At 45.9% G+C, this 19,054-nt stretch overlaps 2 protein-coding genes across 12 annotated transcripts in view; one reads left to right on the top strand and one right to left on the bottom strand.

The window, feature by feature from the left end:
- Window positions 1-325: 325 nt before the first annotated feature.
- LOC149915113 (uncharacterized) lies at window positions 326-4,323 on the bottom strand. Of its 2 annotated transcripts, none has more exons than XR_016459807.1 (2): window positions 3,712-3,795; window positions 326-790 (listed from the first exon to the last, which is right to left on the bottom strand). XR_016459807.1 is itself a non-coding variant. In XM_090124245.1 (2 exons), the coding sequence occupies exons 1-2, from the start codon at window positions 4,147-4,149 to the stop codon at window positions 560-562; spliced, it is 924 nt and encodes a 307-aa protein (XP_089980371.1). In that variant the 5' UTR covers window positions 4,150-4,323; the 3' UTR covers window positions 326-559. The 2 variants fall into 2 exon arrangements, 1 of the variants encoding a protein (XP_089980371.1); XM_090124245.1 differs by having other exon boundaries at window positions 3,457-4,323.
- PUM1 (pumilio RNA binding family member 1) overlaps window positions 3,753-19,054 on the top strand; it is a 67,751-nt gene continuing 52,449 nt past the window's right edge. For 8 of the 10 annotated variants that reach the window (XM_031595103.2, XM_031595095.2, XM_031595100.2 and 5 more), the window contains exons 1-2: window positions 3,753-3,882; window positions 6,436-6,809. In XM_031595103.2, coding sequence (XP_031450963.2) covers window positions 6,447-6,809 — 363 coding nt within the window. In that variant the 5' untranslated portion in view covers window positions 3,753-3,882; window positions 6,436-6,446. The remainder of the gene's footprint in view (window positions 3,883-6,435; window positions 6,810-19,054) is intronic. The other 2 variants (XM_090124244.1, XM_031595102.2) reach the window with 1 other exon arrangement.

Below are 19,054 nucleotides of genomic sequence, written 5' to 3'. Positions count from 1 at the left end.
CCACAGAGCCAGCCTGGGCACTAACTGGGCCACAGGCGCTGTGGGAAAAACCTCGTCTGCAAACCTGTAATTAAAGGCTGGATCACAAAGCATGTGCCCGAGGGGGTTGAATTAAGGTTGCGCAGGCAAATTTAATTCTGGTATTTCCTAAATGTGAGCATGCAAATCTGCAGCTGGGATGATGCTGTAAACGGCTAAACTTTCCTTTTTTTTTTTTTTTCTTTTTTTTTTTCTTTTTTCTTTCTGCAGATATGCAGATAGCTGCACCACAGGGAGGGTGGTCAGCAGCAGCATGTTGTCACCCTCCTCTCTGGAGACATCCCAGAGGTGGAATCATCCTCCAGTGCCCAGAGAGAGCCAGTGAAATGCAAATGGCAAACACAGAGTGATAGGGGGAGTCACTCCCCATGAAGCACAATCAGGCCCTGGGACTTGTTGCATTCAGGCTGAGCTTCCGAAAGGCTTAGTCATGTAATTGCCTGTCAAGAAAATCCAGAGTTGATGTAGTTAACGATAACAAACAATCTGGAAAGCTTAACCGGCTGCATGCTTCAGAGCTCTAATGATTAGAAATGGGGATGAGGCGCTGTGTCCCCCATGTAAGGGGATCTTGTGTTTTTTGCAAGAAAAAGTGATTTTCCAGCCAAGATGAAACTTTCTGACTTGACTGTTGCCAGGTGGCTCTGCAGCCAGGACTTCCTCCAGCTTTCAGCAACCACAAAACTTCACCAGCTGCTTTGTTCGCTTGGCTGCTGTCTCCCAAAAACGTTGTGCTGCTTCTCATGGAAACCTGTAGGCGACAAGTGTTGGTGAAAATGAAGCTTTATCTGATGAAAAGATGCCGCAGAACTGACGTGGTATTTCCCACCTAGGTCTAATGATGACAGGTCCAGCCTGGAAAGCGTTGGTTCGCATACCCTGCATGTGTGTGTGCAGGATGGGATGTGCAGTGATGTTTTCAGGAACTTGGAAAGGCGTTTCTCAAAGATGAAGTGCTTGGAGATGCAGTGTAAGCTGGGAGAAGTGCCTCTGCTATTGTTGCATGGGGTTGTTGTGACCAAAGTGCCAGACCCAGAATGTTGGGCTTCATACAATTGGCCTCAGCCTACTGACCCAGCCTATCCAGATCCCACTGCAGGGCCTTCCAACCCTCAGGTGGAGCAACACTTCCTCCCAACATGGTGTCATCTGCAAAAGTAGTCTGGCTCAGAATTCTTTTTGGTCAAGTCTGAGTGTTTTGTTTTGGCTTGGTTTAGAAAAAAACAGTGGATTTCTTTTTTTTTTTTCTTTTTTTCTTTTTTTTTTGTGGCTAACTAAATATTGCTGCTTTACTTTGCACCAGGAGGAAATGCCCTTTCTTCCAATTTGTCTTTTAATTTCAGAAATAATAGAATTGCACATTTGTCTTTGAAGTGAAAATGCTTGGTGGCCCTTCCTCCATGTCCCCAGGGCTGCACATGGCCACACCTGCCTGGGGATGCTATTCTACAGTGGAGGGAGAAAGGCACTTCCAGCAGTGATTCAGAGGTCAGGATGGCATCAGACTCCTCCCGAAGATGCCACTTTCCCTTCTCAGACCAGGTGGAGCCCAGGTGATGCAGTGAGACTGGGCCACGGAGCCAAGTGGAGAGTAACAGTGAGACAAAGAAGGACAGGACCTTGCCACCTCCCACCAAGGACAAGAAAAATAATAATAACTGCGCAGGGGCAGGAGGAGTTGAGGTGATCCTCCATGTCCCACTGCTGGAGGACCTGGGCCAACCCCCAGTGAATTTAAGAAATTTTCCAGTGCTTATAACAAGTTTTGGCTCCTGGTAGTGTTAGAGAGGAAAGAAAAAAGGCTGGGAGGAGTGGAAGTGAGTATGTTCCATTTCCCTGGGTTTCAACAACTAACACTTCATCCACAGGACTCCATTCCTCCCCTTCTCATTACAGAATGATTTGTTGCCATGCCAGGACATGGCTTTGCTGTCAGTGTTTCCCACGGGGCTCTGCTATGCACAAGTTGATGTTGTTTTGGGGCTGTTGCACTGTACACAGGGTTGGGTTTGGTGCTCTACCAGCTGGTAGCTGAAGATGTGATAGAGGGTCACTGCACACCACGCTGCAGATGGGCTGACCCCACCTGTAGCAGGGCAGTGCCGCTTGGCACTATTAGCTGCATCTTCATTAGGAACGTTTTCCAGAAAAACCTGCTGATGTTCCTATTCCGGTGAAGGGCTCGGGGAGCCTGGGGCAGCCCGGCCTCGCTAACAGGAGCTGCTTGTTGTGCAAGATCCACGCTGGCAGCAGCCCTTAGGGCTTCGTGTAGCAGAGCAACCAGATCAGTGTTGCTTGCTGCATGCCCGCACGGGCAGCATGCTTCTGTGGTGAGCGGGGCTGAGCCCAGCAAAGCTGTGCTGAATTTATGACAGCAGGAGGATCCCCAGGCTCTGGGGAGGCTGTTTGGAAGGTTTCAATGAGCTGCCCCTTTAATATGGACGCGCTCTCTCAGGAACTTCAAATCCCAGAGTGCAGCGCTTTGTTTGAATGCCCAGAGTGCAAGCATGGCTGGAGCAGAGCAGTGCACGCTGGGGTGCGTAGTTTGTGCTTTGGAGAAGGGGAGAATAGGGAACAAAGGGAAAACATCCAAAAGGTGTGCAGGGCTGCTAGAGCCCAGCTTTCGGTGTGCAGGGCAGGAAACAGCACCTACTGATGCACTCGCTGCTCTGCTCCATGCACTGCAGCTTGCTTCTGCCTCTCCTTGGGCTCTGTGTGAACGGAACCCTGACAAATGGTTTTTCCCAGCACTGAATGGCACTCATGGCAAAAGCAGCCACACTAACACTGCGTGGTCATGCTGTGGTTGTGGATGCCATGTGGCTTTATGGGTGTCAGTGTTCAAATGAAGAGCTTGGGGGCAAAACGTGGGGGCCTGGCAGTGCCATTAACAAACACCGAGTCTGATGTTGGGTTCAGGTTGGATATAAAGGAAAATTTCTTCTCTATAAGAGTGTTGACGCAGTGGCACAGCTGCACAGGGGGCAGTGGGGTCACCAACCCTGGAGGTGTTCCAGAACCATAGAGATGTGGCACTGAGGGACGTGGGCAGTGGGCATGGGGGGGGTGGGCTGGGTGATCTTAGAAGTCTTTTCCAGCCTCAATAATTCTATGGTTCTATCACATATTCAACTCCCCCAAAGGTCACCAGATAGGTCAGATAAGGGACAGTGAATGTTGTGACCACAGATATACAACAACCTGGCAGAACCCCCACTCAGCCCTGCCAAGTTTAACTGGAAAACAATCAGTTCACACATTAATCTCACTAAGACTCCGCTCATTGCTGGCACCAGGTCTGCTTTGGGGTGGGAGCCCCATTCCTCACAGAGGGGTCTATCAGGCACTGCAGTGCTTCTGTGTGGGAGCCTGTGCCAGGGAGCGTGTTACATCCAGTAAACACACAGATGTCCGTACACGAGCTGTTAGAGGTGAGCGCCCATAGTGGTGAGCGGTGCCCGGGACAAAACAGCGGGACTGGGCTCCTCCACATCCCCAGTCAGGCGGCACGGTGAGGCGTGGGGCAGAGCGTGCACATTTGTGAGGAAAAAAAACAGTGAAAATGGGAACGGAGAGCGGCGAGCGGTGAAAGCCCGGCTCGAGGAACGCCAACAACGGCGCGGAGCCGAACCCGGGCCGTGCGGAGCCGCCCCCAAACCGCGCGGGGCCTACCCAGGGCCGCGGCCGGGCCGCCCTCGGCCGGGCCGCCTCGCCTTCCCGGCATGCAGCGCGCCGCCCGTCCCCAGTGGGCCGCCATGTTGTCGGAGTGAAAGGCAGGGGGAGAGGCAGGCGGCGAGCGGCCTGGGGGGGGCCGAGATCCAGCTTCATCCTACCGCTCCGCCCGTGAGTATCGGCACCGGATCGGGCCCCCGCCGCGCCGCGCACCCCTGCGGAGCCTCCGGTGGAGCCATATTGGCGGGGGGAGCGGGCGGAGCGGCGGCGGGGCGGCCCGAAGCGAGCGGCGGCGGCGGGGCGCTGCGCCCGGCTCTCCCGCTCGGCGCCCGGCCGTGCGTCGGCCCCATTGTTACCCGGCGGGGGCTCGGCGGGCCCTTCCCGCCCCTCGCCCCGCCGTTCCGTTCCCCATCCGGCCGCGAGGGAGCGGGCCGGCATTGTTCGGCGGGGGCGGCCCCGTGGCGGTGCCCCCTGGGCCGCGCTCCCTCACGGTGGCGGTGCGGCCCCCCCCGGGCACGGCCCCTCCCGGGAGCCCCCAGCAGGCCCGGCCGGCTGGGCCCGGCCCCGCTTTGTTGCCCGCGGAAGGGCGGGGGGGGGCCCGGCCCGTGCTGGGGTGGGCGCGGCGGGGCGGGGGGAGCCCGGGGGAGGGCAGCTGGGGGGGGGGGGGGTCGCTTACAGAGCGGGGGGGCGCGGGGCCTGGAGCCCGGCGGAGGCACAATGCGGGCGGTACTTTGAATGTGCGCTGTGGCCCTGTTTGTGTGTGTGTGTTTTTTTTTTTTTTTTAAACGCTCTCCTTGTTTTTCTCCCTTCCCATCGGTGCCGTTTGGCCATTTTTAATTACACACTTGGTGATTGTTAGAGAAGAATCCTGCTTTTTTTTTTTTTTCTTTCTTTCTTTGCCCCTTCTCCCCCAACCTGAGAAATACTTGCTGGTGTTTTGGTTCGTTCGGTTGTGTTTTTCTTTTTTTCCCCTTTGTTTTTCGTTTGTTTGTTTTGTTCCGTGTTTAATAACTTTGCTCAGAGCAGAGATTTCCTTACACAGATCATGAGTAAGGAATTTCCTTTACGAAGAGTGAGGGCGAAGGGTGGCATTTACCACCCCCTATTTTAATGCTGCTTGAAGCAATCAGGTTGGTTATCAATTTTCCCACTTCCTGCAGGTTTTACGTGCTTTCACCTTAAAACTTCTGATAGGCCGCACAGCTCTCAAACAATGAGAGCTTGAATTTCCAGTCCAGCTTTCCAAAAAAAAAAAAAAAAAAAAAAACCCCAGAAAACCCAAAAAAACACCCAAACCACCACCACCACCAAAGAACTCCCATCCAGCTCTCCATTTAACTTGTTGAGGTGTTCAGCTGCCACCAGCTTCGTGTTTTAATGCCGCCTGTAGTTTTTAGAGTGGATTTGTCTATAGGAAAGGCAGAGCTGTGCTGCCTCACTGAGAGACATCGCTTCTTGCGCTTGAAATTTGTTCCTTGATTCCTCTGAAGTTCAGCTGGCTGCTTAAAGCCTTGTAATCTAAACTATTTTGCTGCTAATGGTAACACAGAGCACCCTATTTACATGCTGTATTTTGGTCTGGGGGAAAGGAAAGCTGTCTGCTTGGAGTGCTTTGTGGCAGCGCTCTGCCCGAATCTCCTGACTATTCTGCCTTTGTTTGTAAATGTGTAACTCTTCGCAGGGAGCTGTTTACATAGGAAAGGGTTATTGCATGTTTTTAGGAAGAGTTTGGGAGTTAGTGGGATCCTAGCAGCCACTGACTGCTTGCAGCAGAGCCTTGCAGCTGCTGGTAGCTAATGAATGTGTGTTGTGTAGGTGACTTAACATATTTCTGATGCTCCGTGTGCTTTGAATGACAGCATTCAGCTGTCCGCTACATTTAACGCGGCATTTCTATAAAAACACATCTTGGAACTAAACTTGAACTACCCACAATGCTCCTTTCCCCTTTGCTCCCTTTCAAAATGTCTCCTTTGCCAAGTTTTCTCGCTTGTTTAGCGCTGCCTCGTCTGTGTTAGATGAAAGAGGAAGCTTCTGGGAGCGGGAGCTGCTGGTGCAGAAATTCAGAGTGCTTTTACCAGGTCTTGCCTGAGATTTGCCTGGAGACCCAAAAGGTGTGCATTCCTCTGGCAGTGCAGCTACCGATGAGCTGCGTTCAGCTGAAACTTTGGAGTTAGCAGAATGGTGCATGGTGTGTTTGTGACCTGGTTAAGCAGAAATCCAGTGTTTTCAGCTTGCACTGGGAGCTTTGATGTTTTGTGTGAGTGCGCAACACTTGTGTGCTGATGGAAGATCAGCTTTGTGATCTGGGAGGTGTAAACAAGCACAGCAGACACTGATGGTGGAGTCTGGGTTGCTCTGTGTTCTTTGGGGAATTTCTTTCTGGTGGTTTTCTGTGGCAGCACTTGGGTTGTTTTGTCTGTTGCATAAATGGGCATTCTGCTTACAGTGTAAGGGGTGCCCTGTGTGAGTCTCACACACGCTGATAACAAACACTCAGCAGCACAAAACGTGGGATTTGGGGCCAAGTGTGCATTTCTGTATGGTGTTTTAGTTGCAAAATTAATAGAGCAAATGACCGTTACGAGGAGTTGGCCTTGGCATCGTGTTTCCCACATCAGAGGGGTGTGTTACTGAATGCGCAGAACTGAAGCTTGAAGGATTTAACCTTCCCTTTTCCTTCTCCCTTTCTCTCTGTCTCGCCTCCGTGCCCTCACCCTGTAGGTGTTGGTGGAATGAGCGTTGCGTGTGTGTTGAAGAGAAAAGCAGTGCTCTGGCAGGACTCGTTCAGCCCCCACCTGAAACAGCACGCTCAAGATACAGCTAATCCCAACATGCCTGTTGTATTGACATCTGGAACAGGGTCCCAGGCTCAGCCACAGCCAGCTGCAAACCAGGCTCTTGCAGCAGGGACACACTCCAGTCCTGTTCCTGGATCCATAGGAGTTGCAGGCCGCTCCCAGGACGACGCCATGGTGGATTACTTCTTTCAGAGGCAGCATGGTGAGCAGCTTGGGGGAGGAGGAAGTGGTGGAGGCGGCTATAATAACAGCAAACATCGCTGGCCTACTGGGGATAACATTCATGCAGAACATCAGGTAAAGAAATGTTTCCAAACTGAACACATAGCGCGTCGGGCTTGTGATAGATGCTTTTAATGACATTGTTTAAAGCTTAAGATGTTTTGTTTTTAATGGTTGGAATGCCAGCGGTCTTGCTTGTTTTATTTTTTCAGGATTGCAGTGCCTTGCTAGCTATAAACTGAAATGTTTTGGTTCTCAGGGGTGTTGAAATCCCAGTGCACTCCCTGACAGTCAAATGTGCGTTTGCAGAAGTTATCGTTCCCATTATTGATTTTTTTTTTTTCCCCCTCTGTGTGTCTGTGTGAACCAGTTTAGTGGTGGCTGCTGCTGCTTTTCAAATCTGTTGCTGTAGTTAAATAATTCTTATGTAATGGTATTACAAAACTGCCAATGCATGTAGGTTGAGCTTTTACCATTCCCAATATTGAAAAACACAGTTTTGGAGGTAGCTTGTGATGTGTGCTTGCCTGCGTTTCTTGCTTATTTGTTCTGAGGTTGGTTGTTTGTTGTTTTTTTTTTTTATATTTGGATGGGGAAGTGCTATTAATATGCTCAGCTGGTCTGAGAAGGGAACATCATTAAGAACATGAGGAACAATGAGTGCTTTTACAAATGCAGCTAACGCCTTCCAGTGACTGAACAATTCTGAAGGGCTAGTAGGCCAAAACATACCTTAGTAGTAGTGTTTACTAGAAGGCTTTTCAGTCATTGCATTGTCAGATGTGCTGCGACTGAAATGGGCATATGACTCACTGTAGCTTGCTGACTGTGACCTGTAAGTAACTCGTCAAATACAGTAGTGAGCTAAGGTGATCTGCTCCCATGCCTCCCTTAGCATAGGAAGCACAGCTTAGGTGTGGGCATGTTGTTAAAATGCATGATTCCCACAGATCTATTCAGAGCAGCAGACACAAAGCTTTCGCAACCTTTATTAAGATCTCCTGCCTCTAATTTCTAAAATAAAAATGATCAAGCCCTTGTTCCTTTGCTGTGCCTCCCCAGGGGATGTGTTGTCATCTGAGCCCTTTGAAAGCAAATGTTGCAGTGAATTTTGCAACCTCACTGAAGTCAGTGTGTGCATCAATAAAAAAGAAAACCCAAGTGCCCTGTTAATTTGTTTTGTAAGAAAAATCGTGTCAGGTAATGCCATGTGAAATAAGCTGCTGGAACAATATTGGAGTTATTTCCTTCTGTGGAGCATAATATTTAGGGATAACTGTGTAGAACTACATCTCTTTTCGATGCTAACTGTCTAAGCTTTGAGTCACTGAATGCAGTTAGTGACTTGCTTCTAGACATACAGATGGAAGAGATTCTCATGCACTTGAAGCAGTATAAGGATAGTAAGCAAACATTTCTTACTCAGTGGCTTTAACTTTTAAGTTTTTAAATAGAAGTTGCCATGTGGTTGGCCTGTTGTGGAGATGTTTAGGCAGGGAATGCTGTTGTTTGCATATTTGTGTAGAGATGGTTTTATAAGTTGAAAGATATGTCATAAAACTGTTAATTCTGTTTTCCTTCAGCTCGTGCTTTTATCTTCCTGTCTCTGAAAAGCATTGAAAGTAAAACCAACAGAATTCTTTGGAGGTAGTGGTGGAGGTAGTGGACCTGCAGGCCATTTCTTATGCAGGGGTTGGAACTTTTCTTACTGCACCCTTTAATAACTTGAAGACTTAATGTCAGAGAACCCCACCTGTTGCATGGATGTGGCCTAATGTCAGCAGATGCTTTTCCTCAGTTTGATTTTCTTCAGAAAGTTCTTGAATGAAGTTTCAACCCCTCTGCTGTGTGCAGGGTCTCATCTTCACTTCTGAGAAGATGGTATGGCTGAGATATACCTGCAAGGTGAAGTTCCAGCTGGTGTGAATGTATATGATTTTTTCATGTGTGTTCTGGGACCTGATGCCTTAAAAATACCCTCTGTGATGTAGTTAGGATGAAACCTTATCTGTTCTTCTTCCAGGTGGTTTTCACATCAGCTGCATTATTCTTGTTATTCAGTCCTGATGTTTTGCATTCATAATCAGTCCTTTATCCGGTCTTTCTATTCAATTTCTTTAAAGTCAGCACTGAGGCAAGCTTTTTTATTTTCTGGTGTCTGTATGCTACTGTGATTGGGCTCTTGTGTGTTTTTGCTTCAGTCTTTCCTGAGTGTCTTTTTTTATTCCCTGTGGTTCTCTTTGCCTTGTGTTTTAACTCATGGGAAACAGTGCAGGATGTATGTAATCCTAATACTGCCATTCCTTTTGACTTTTTGGCCATCCCTACATCTGTTTCATAAATTATCAGTTCCTTGGAGCAAGAACTAGTCTTATGCATACAAAACTATTTAATTCAATTTGGGCTTAACCAGGGTGGAACTGAATGTGTTCTGTGAGAGCTGAAGCAGTGCAAGGAAATGCTTAGAGATGCAGAGAGATGGATCATCCTTCTGGCTGTCTGTTAACTTGTGATTTGTTTTGTTGTAATGCACTTGTATTGCTGAATACTTGGTTGTAAGCTTTCAACCGTAGTGCCACAAGGCCCTTCTTGTTGCCTTCACCCTAACAGTAGCTAAAAGATAATGGGAAGTCAGAAAAATTAATTATAGGATGATATAGATTAATGTTTGCCTAGCGCTTACGAGATCGTAATTGGGGTAGAGGGATTTTCTTCATTGTTGAATCCCAGTTTCTTTTTTGTTACGTACGTAGAGGAGAATCTATCCCTGTCTGCTGGTGCTAATATTGCAAGGATTCCAGCAACGATAGTATTTTGTTGTGTGTTAGTAAGCAGTTGAGAGTGATAGTCACAATTTATTTATGCTGTCCTTGGTTTTTGTTTTTTACTGTGCTTCTCTGTCTTTTGTTTATCCTTTTACCAGCAGCTCTGAGAATTGAGGTGTGAATGGCTTTAACAGGGAAGAAAGCAACAAAACATTTTTCTTCTCCCAAGGATGCAGATAGTGTCCTCTTGTTGTGAACAGGAGAAAGATGCCAGCTGTTCTTCACATTATAACTAAGATCCTCTTCCCTTTGCATTTCTCTCTCCTATGAAAACGGAGGCAGGTGGGGAAGTTACATAGCAATATGGAGTTAAGCAGTGGAAGATACTACTGTCATGTTGCATGTTAAGGTACTATAGATATTCCCTCTATCCAGATATTATACGCTATGAATTTTCCAGTGTCTGCATGAACAAAGAGGTAATGTTGAGCTTACACTTTTTTTTTTCCCCTATATTTGAATTTCTGAACTCCCAAACAAACTTCTATCTGCCTGCAGCTACGTTTGTCTAATCATCCAACTCTTTACATGGAGGACCCTTCTGTTAGCCAAGTCTTGACTGCAGACGTACATTATCTGCAAGAAGCAGCAAGGTTGAGTGTCAGTGTCCATCAGGAATCCTAAGATACAGACCAAAGGGTTTTAGCTGTAGTTAATCTTCATGCATTACTATTCTTGAGGCTGCTTGGGCAGCTGCTAAGCTAGCTGCACCAGCTAGGATGTTCTTATGCTGTTTGTCCTGCAGGAAACATGCAGATCTGAACTTCACGTTGGTGAGTGAAGAGGTAGAGGTTGATTCCTGATTACTGAGGACCTAGATTGGGTTTGATTTGCCTGTGGAAGGTTGTATCTCTCATTACAAATCCAAACAGCCACCTGCTGCTCCCAGGGGAAATAAAAGACAGTTGAGATACTCTTCTGGGAGCAGTGAACAATATTGAGTGGGTTGTCAGAAAAATTGGGTGGGTTTTCTTGGTTGGGGTCTCTTGGGGCTTGCTGTGTGCATGGATGTTCTTGAACTGGAGCAAGGATTGTCTGGTGGTGGTCTCTTGTGAATTGCAGTAAATGGATATACTGTCTGAATTGCAGTTAGAATAATATGGGAGTTGCTTGGTAGAAGCAAATGATTTGAGGGATTTAACTTTCTTTGAGAGCATGTTTAATTAATAACTTGAGACAGTAGAACTCTGCAGGGATGGTCTTCTTTAATGTGTGGAATTTTTCACATATAGTTGGTGAAGAATAGTGAGAGCAGTGGAGCTGGAATTGGGTTTTATGCTCAGCTTTGCCCTTTGGCAATGTGACTGCAACTTTTTAACTGAGAAGTGGCATTCAAGTGGAGACAGAAAGTGATTCTGTGAGCAGCTGCCCTAGCTGGTGTGTGGTGCTGGGGCAGTGTCTGGATTTGATGTCATTCAACACTGCAGTCTGTTTGCTGGCACCATTGCCTCAAGTTGCCTTGAAGTCTTGACAGTGTTCTCTAAAATGATCCTGAAAAGTGAGGAAGCTGTAGCAGCTTGTCTGAAGTGAAATCCCATGTAAGTGACTGTTGACCCTTCAGGAGAGAGATGTCTTCATCTGCCTATGGAAATGACCATTGTGGTCTAGATTATCTGGCTAATTAGCTGAAGGCATGGAGAAAGTTGTAAATTACATGATGTAATATATGAGAAAATGTTTCAGATGGACATTATATGTTTCATTAAAGCTGATAAATCTTCAAGGGTACTTCCACGTATGGCAGTGAACTAGTTAGGCCTTCTCTTACATTAACACTGAAGTGACTCTGCTGCTTTGATACTCAGGTAATTTAGAACATAATACCTTGCTGAAATGTAGTGGCTGGTTTATGTGATTTGTTTCACAGGAATTTTTCTGTGATAAAGAAGAGAGAGATGCCTTGGAGGAGGGGATTTAGGACGTTTAACTTAGTTTTCTGCTTTACACGCTTCCTTTTGGAAACTCCTGGTAGGATAGAAGAGTGAATAGATGGTCAAGTTGGGTGTTTAAAATCAGCTGTTTGGAAATGCTTTGTATGGGTGAGAGAGAGAAGCAAACTGAAATCTTAGGGAAGTCGCATGAGATTTGGAGGGAACAAATTCCTACAGCTCTTGCTGTCCCTAGCAGTCAGTTGCAGGGTGTGTGGCTGTAGCTGAACGTCTTAGTGCTCTTGCTTGGGGAATTCTCAGGAGTGTGTCAGCTTTGTAGTCTGCAAAACCCTTCTGCACTGTTGAATTTGCAAACTTCAGTGCTTCAGTAAGACTTCAGTTAAGGTGCCCAAGTGTGCTTTTAATAGAGCTTTATCAGAGTACAGCTTTGAAACTATGACAAGCTTCTACTCAATGTCTTCTCCCCTCTGGTTTCCACTTACCAACACTCTTGTGGTTTGAGTTGGTGTGGCCTGCCTGTTCTTTTGCACAACAGGTTGTGATGCACTTGGCATTTCTGTAAATGAGTGCCTTTTACTGAAGAGAGACTTTACAGAAGGAAAAAGTCATATAATCCACCCACAGCTGTGTCTTGGTTGTAAACTTAGGTGATTCAGATTGGCTGTTGATTGGAAATCTTAACAAAGCTGTTCCAGAGCACTGAGTGTGGTCATGCTTCTACCAGTTTTAAAGCTGTCTTCTCTGAATGATGATCTTACGGGTCTGTAAAGAACAAACTCTGCTTTGTTTGCGGATATCATGTGATACCGCATTCCCTCTTGTCAAGTGATCTGCTCTAAGATATTGCATTACTCCTCTTCCTTTGTTAGGGGTAACTCTTGTTCTAGAGCAGTTGTTTTTATTGGGAGCATCTGGCTGTGCTGCTTATGTTGTACTGCCCCTGATGCTATACCAGGTTAAAACTTGGCTGATGTTAAACCCCAAAACAAGTCCTTCACCCTGCTGCAAGCAGTATGTGCAGCAAGGAGCCGTTTGCACCTGTTCCTAATGGCAGTGCTGAACTTGCCACTGAACTGTGCATTGTCCCTTGTTTACACCTTTCTCCCTCTGAACTTAAGCCTCTGAAGGTCACAGTAGAGGTGAGAGTGAAAGGAAGAGGTCACACAGGTCAGTTCTTGGGAGTCCAGGATGCTTGCACATTGCCACTGAGCATGCATTGGGAGGCAGGGGATGATTTCCCCAAGTGTTACTGGCTCCTGAGGGACAAAATTAAGACTGCTCTTCTGTAATCCAGCACTTTGAAAACTTGTGCCCCAGCAGCATGTACCCAAAGCATCACAGGTTAACCTAAATTCCATATTAATGAAGCGCTTCCCTCGGTGAATAAAATCAGAGGAAAAACATAATTAGTGAACTAAGCTGCACCATGCTGAAAGGCTGCTTTTCTTGCATCTATTTCTGTACCCTGAATCATTAATCATCTTGGCTATGTGCCACGTGAAGCATTAACCAATCTGTAATTTCAATAGCTTTTTGCTTCGGATGCTAATGGTAGTAGCAATTCTAACGATGAATCCTATACTACAAAAATAGTAGTTAAACCACCTAATTCCACCTAATACTTGTGACTTCACATTCTTTCTTTACTGCCTATTGTTGCGGGAGAGGACTAAAAATAGTGCTGTAATCAGTTGATGGAACAACATATTTTTTAACCCTGGATCTGGCTGTTAGTGGAAAGCCTGTTGTTGAAAGTGTGTGGTGCTTTTCTTATTGTCAGCTGGTAAATACTTCCCCCTCTAGATGCTATATATAGCGTGCATGCATGCAGAGCAGATTTATTCTTTTAAATAACATGCTATGTGAGCTGTTCAAAGCAGAGAACACACACAGTCTCCCACAGCTGAGTGAGGCGTTTATTTCCATCTGAAATTTGTAAACCCTTAGTGGTAGTTACTTTAAAAGGCAATGTGTAACTATATAAATCAGTGCTACAAGGTATTCAGGCTGTTGAAGTTACCCTTTTTTTTTTTCTTTCCTTTCTCCATTCTGAGAAGGACACGGGCAGCATCCGGAATGTTTTTGTTTCTTGTCCTCACTTATCTTGAAGTTCTTGCAGTAATGTTTTGCTTTTTTGAGGAATGTCTTTCCAGAAGATAAAGGTGTGTTTTTTTCCCCCGTTATAAATTGAGCAAGACTGAAAATCTGAAGGCTTAATGAACGGAAACTTTGCAAGACATTTGCCTATTCAGACATCCTGCACTTTAATTAAATGAATATCCAGGAAGTAGGCACACTGTTGAGGTGCTTTACGTGAGCACCTGCAGTGTGCTTGTGTGGACAGTGAGAGCTTGGAGTCCCACTTCTTCTCACAGAAACAAACAGGTGCTGTTGCTCTTAGGAGCTGAGAAATCATAACATTTTAATCTCTTCTGATAACGTAACAGTAATGTGATTTCCTGCATTACTCTGTAGGAGCAGGAAAGCAAAACAAACAGTGGTAGGACGGGGAGGAGGTTGGTCTGTTAGCAATGTGTGGAGCTTAACGTTTTTGGAGGACTTCCTGCAGACTTGCTCAGCAAAGACTGAAGAGTGAGCATTTCCCATGGATGGAAGATGAGGTCTAATATCTTCGCTCAGTCTGATGGTAATATCTGTGGGATACCCTGTGCTAGGTTTGCTTGGCTGGCAGTGGACCCTGTAATTTACTTTAGATCAAAGACTTCTTGAAAGCAGCCATTTACGTGTCCCAGCAGAACTCAGTCCTGCCCTTACAATGCCCATCCTGCCTCTGGTTTAGCAGATGGTGTACAGGTTTTTGTGCCTCCTGGGCAGAGGTAGAGCTGGGGAGATGGAGCAGTGGTAGAAGAAATGCTGTAATGCATGTGGAGGGTGAAGAGGGATGAGAGAGGTCCTGGTTTAAGAAAGTGTTGGAGAAAGAGAGGGGAAGCCTTTCAGATGAGGCCTCGGTGGGGAGGTGGAGAAACTGGAGTTGAGGCTTGCAGCAGCAGTCTCCTCGTTTGCTCTAGTTACCCAGTTTAACATAATTGGCTTAATAGGGAATAGATAGTTTAAACCTTCTTCAATCACTGTTACTGCTAACAATTGCAGGTATTTGATCTTCTTAAGATCATGCTATGTAAAAATAAAACAAAAATTCCCTTAATCTTCTACAGTTTGTTTCAGTCTGGGTATTTTTCAGAGAGAAATCTTTTATTCTTCAAAGGACCTTTTTTGGTTTTTCTTTCCACTGTGTGTTTATTTGTTTAATTCTACCTCCTCTCCCTCTTACTGGGAAATGATACTTGCATGAGTATGAAGGAGAAATGCTGTGACCCTTCGTTGTGATTAAGGGTGAAATGGAGCTTCTGGTAGTTTTGCAGCATATCTGTCTAGATGAATATAAATTGAATATAAACGAGGATTCCTTAATATATAAAACCAGTGTACAATCCCCTGAGTTACCAGCACGTCGTGAGATATGGAACAGTATTACCTTTTGAATTTGTGTGTAAAGGTCATATTAGGAATCTGCAGCACCTTTGTTTGCTGAATATAATGTGCAGCATTAAGACTGATTATTGACACTGATATTTACTGAAAGTTACTATTGGGCTGCTTTGCCTATAGCTATCACTTCTGGGGAAAAATAAATGTATGGCATGCAAACAGTGGTACTGAAAATCCTAAAGGTAAATATGCTGTTGCTCTCCTGTTAATTTTGTAGGCCCTTCAAATCCCTGGTTAGTAACCGTAAGGACAGTTTGTGGCGGCACTTCCTGTTAATTTAACTGACTGCAGAATTCCTTTTGACAAGTGCCATTTAGCCCTGTGGGCCTGGCTGTGTGCTGGGTTAAATTTAACATGAGTTTTGAGTGCCAGCAGTGCAGCGTGCCCCATCAGTTGCTTGGGTTTCAGGTGTGTTTATGGCTGTCTTTCTATGGGTCTGTTGGTGTGCAGCTGATGCTTCCCCAGCTTTCCCTCTGTTTCTAGGGTTCTAGTTTTTTAGCACTGCTTTTTTTTTTCTAAGAAGCTGTACCTCTAACAGTTTGTTTCTGAGGGCTTCAAAGTGCTTTGCTTGGGTTTGTAGTGTGGCACAAATTGCCTCTAGCTCTTGGAATGCTGCTGCCTCAATCTCTGCCACATTGATGTAGTTGAGAAGCACTCCAGGTGTGGCAGGACAAGTGTCTGTAGCTTTGAGGGTGGGAAATGTTTGCTTCTGAGTTGTTGTCACTTGCAGGGCTTCATCACTGCAAAACTTAATCTAATTTAGAGAAAAAGAAGTAGTTGTCCTGCATGCACTGACTACCTAACATGGATCAGCTGCCTGCTGTTTGAGGGGCTGGAAATCTGCAGTGATGTGTCTGATGCACAGTTGCCAACAAGCTCTACTGCTGCGTGGGAGGCTGAGTTTGGGAAGTGACCATTGACCCAGAGATAAATTGGTTTGTGCTGTTGAAATCCACAGTAGGTAGGAGTAGAAAGTGTTCTGTTTTGCCTTGTCCTCTCTAAAACAGGCAGTGGGAATCAGAGCTATTGAAACTCAAAAGGGCTTGAGTTCTTCTTGGCTTCAGAGTAGCCCTGGTGATGTTGTGTTTTTTTTTGTTAGTTGTTTTTAATTCATGAAACTGCAAATGAGAATTGGAGGTCTGATCTAGAGTGAGTACTGTGTAATACAGCTGTCTCTTTATAGTGTGTTTTTCAGAGCAAAGGTGAAAATTGGTTAAAGGGCTTCAGAGAGAGTGGAACAGAGCAGCCCTGGGCTTTGCTGCAGCCCATGGGCACAGCTTGCAGGCAGACACAGCACTAAAACATGCACCAACAGAGTGGCTCTGAGCTGCAGTGTGCTCCAGTGACACACATTCTTATATTAATGTGCACAGAAATGACTTGACTTGAATGTGATGCTCATTAAGTTTGGTGAGATTTACATGATCCCCGAGCGTGTACGCAGCACGGCGTGAAGGTGAGCACACTCCTGTGCAATGGGATTGCTTTGTAACTCATTCAGAAACAGCGTTTCCAAAAGACAGCTCGAAGGCCTTCATGTTGTTAAGCAGGCTTCAAAAGAAGGCTTGCTGGTTTTCTGCGTTGCCAGACAGTGAGCCCTGAGCCCTCTTCATAAAAGGGTCGAGAGTTCTGTTCTGTGCAAGTGGTGAAGTGCTGTGTTGTGCTCTATGGGTTGGAGTGCCTGGAAGAGGCTGAGGGCTGCAGCTGAGGGCTTTTCAAGAAGCCTGTTTTGTTGGCTGGCTTCTGAGGCAGTTGTGATTACAGACAGCTGACTTCTCTTGCTGTGATTCCTGGTGTTTCTCAAGATTGCCTCTTCTTCCAAGGAACCAGCTTATCGTGCCATGTAGTGATAGCAGGGGCTGCTTCCTTGTGCAGCCACTTTATTTTGGCAGTGTCTTCTGGGTTTCTTTCAAAACCAGAGTTGAGCAGGGAAGTACATCTTATGGTAATCAAATCTTGTACACATGGATGCTGATCTGTGCATAAGTTCTTTCTCAGTGGACCTCCTTGTTTCCAGTGCCTGCACCGTCGTGGTGCTGCCTTCCATGTCTGTGCTTGGTGTAGGGCAGTGAGAGCTAACAGGGATTGATCCCAGTGAGGCATGAGGCCATTTATATCACGTTTACCACTTCAGGGTATAGCCTGTCTTTTGGAACACAAAGGTGTAAGCAGTCATGGCTTTGGTTGGAAGTTCTGCTGTTTGAGAAGGTATCTATCCTTGTTTGAATGGAAGTAAAGGAACCCTCTGATGTCATGTTCACCTCATGTAAGAAAATGAAGAGATGTTGCTACTTGATGTTATAAAATGGAAAAATGAGAAGAGGATATTTGGGTATGGCCTTAGGAAATAGAATAATAAGCAAATTTATATTACAGACAAATCAGTAAGATGCTCAGTGAAGGCAAAGGAATGACGTGGCTGAGAAGGGGATCTCATATTGGCACTTATATGCAGCTTGGGCATCCAGTACCCGCGAGTTGGGCGTAGGGAACTGATTTAGAAAAGATTTTAATCCATAATCATTAGGATTGCTGTAGTATTGTGAGTTTGGTGAGAGATCATGAACTTGCATTGAAGGCTTTGAGCGTGCTGGAGGTGTTGGTGTTGTTAATATTACAGCAGCTCTGGCTTCTCTACTGAGAACTCAGGTATGGGTGGAGTGTGGCTGCACACATGGATGGAAGTCACGTATGTGTGCTGCTCAAGGAAAATACTTGAACAAGAAATGTCTAAAAACATTCTTGCATATGATGTGATCTAATAAAAATACAGATTCTAGCATTCTTCTTAAATTATGTTTATGATAGAGTACAGTGGACCTTGTAACATTCCAGAGCATCGTAAAGGAGAGTAGAGGCACTGAGAGAAGAATTGGAGTTATTGTTCAGCAATTAGCTGCATGTTCTGCCTGGAGTTCTCATCGGGAATGTTTGTGCTATTGCTGGGGCTGGGATGTGATCAGAGCAAAGTAGACACATCTCTTAAAGTTCTTCTGATTTCTGCTAGGAATGTAATGATGGTATCTTTGTTGCAGCTTTGTTTTTAGGTTCCCATAGCATGACATCCACCTGTGGGAGTTTGTTTTGGTGAAGCTGGGAGGGAGCGTCACGAAGCAGCCTATGTTTTTGCATTAGCACTTTCCACTGTGCTGCAAATCCTGGAGCTGTGCCACTGTGGCTGCATCTGTGGTTTGCTGGGTCATTGCTTTAGCACTGAGAGTAACGAACATCACCTCCTGAACCTTTGTTTAGCCTCTCTACTCCTCACATATCTCACTGAAATAACAGACTGCTACTGTTCAGCGTTTGTGGCATGGCATGTCTGGGGGTTGTCACATTTCCCATGAGTTCAGCTGGAACTGCTCTGCAGTTTTTTCTTACATGAGGCAGCCGAGATGTGTTAGCTGGTGGATCAGCGATGGAGTTGGCAGTAAAGCAAAGCCTTGGTTGTTAACTGGTGCTGTGGTTTTTGGAAGGTGGAGTCCTGTTGTTTCTGGATGGATTTGTAGCTGTGTGAGGGTCACAGCAAGAGGTGGCAATGCTGAAGCAAAACTGAAAATACTTTTGAACTAGGAGATGATAATAAACTCACTCTGCATGACTGGGCATTGAGGATTTGCCAGTTACAGAAATGTACAATTTATCAACATGCTGTTAATCTTTTACAAAGCAGTATTGTCACAGAATAGTAGCAGAACTCGCACTGGAGAGGACTTCACTTTCCTTGTATCTGATATTCTTGGATGAGGTCTACTGAATCTTGTCTTAAAATAGAAACAAAGCATACTCATAGCAAAGTCTTGACTCCATTGGGCTGGAAATAGTGGTAGGAATACCAGAAGCCAGAGTCAGGCTTCAGATCAGTGAGCATGGTGTGACTGCTTGCAGCACTGATGGTGTGTGAGTGTCTAAGCCAGATTTTTTTTCCCTCTATGCTATGTCACCCACCAGATGTTATAACTGACTTCATTCCTTTGACCTAGAGGTGCCTACAAGTCTTAAGTGGTGAGATGGCTAAACAGTGTGTCTTCAGTGTCCTGAAAAGCTCCTATAAGAGCTGCAGTGACAGTGTGTGGATTACTCATAAATAAATGTT

The sequence above is a fragment of the Phasianus colchicus genome, chromosome 24, assembly GCF_987193195.1.
Source record: "Phasianus colchicus chromosome 24, bPhaCol1.hap1.1, whole genome shotgun sequence".
Classification (NCBI taxonomy): Eukaryota; Metazoa; Chordata; class Aves; order Galliformes; family Phasianidae; genus Phasianus; species Phasianus colchicus.
Note: the sequence above shows the minus strand (reverse complement) of the source record. Positions and strands in the feature narration are given on the sequence as shown.

Coding starts and splice junctions, on each gene's coding strand:
- LOC149915113 (XM_090124245.1), bottom strand. CDS start 4,149: ATGCCGGCCCGCTCCCTCGCGGCCGGATGGGGAACGGAACGGCGGGGC. Junction 791..3,456: donor GCTCACCTCTAACAGCTCGT/GTACGGACATCT, acceptor TGTCGCCTACAG/GTTTCCATGAGAAGCAGCAC.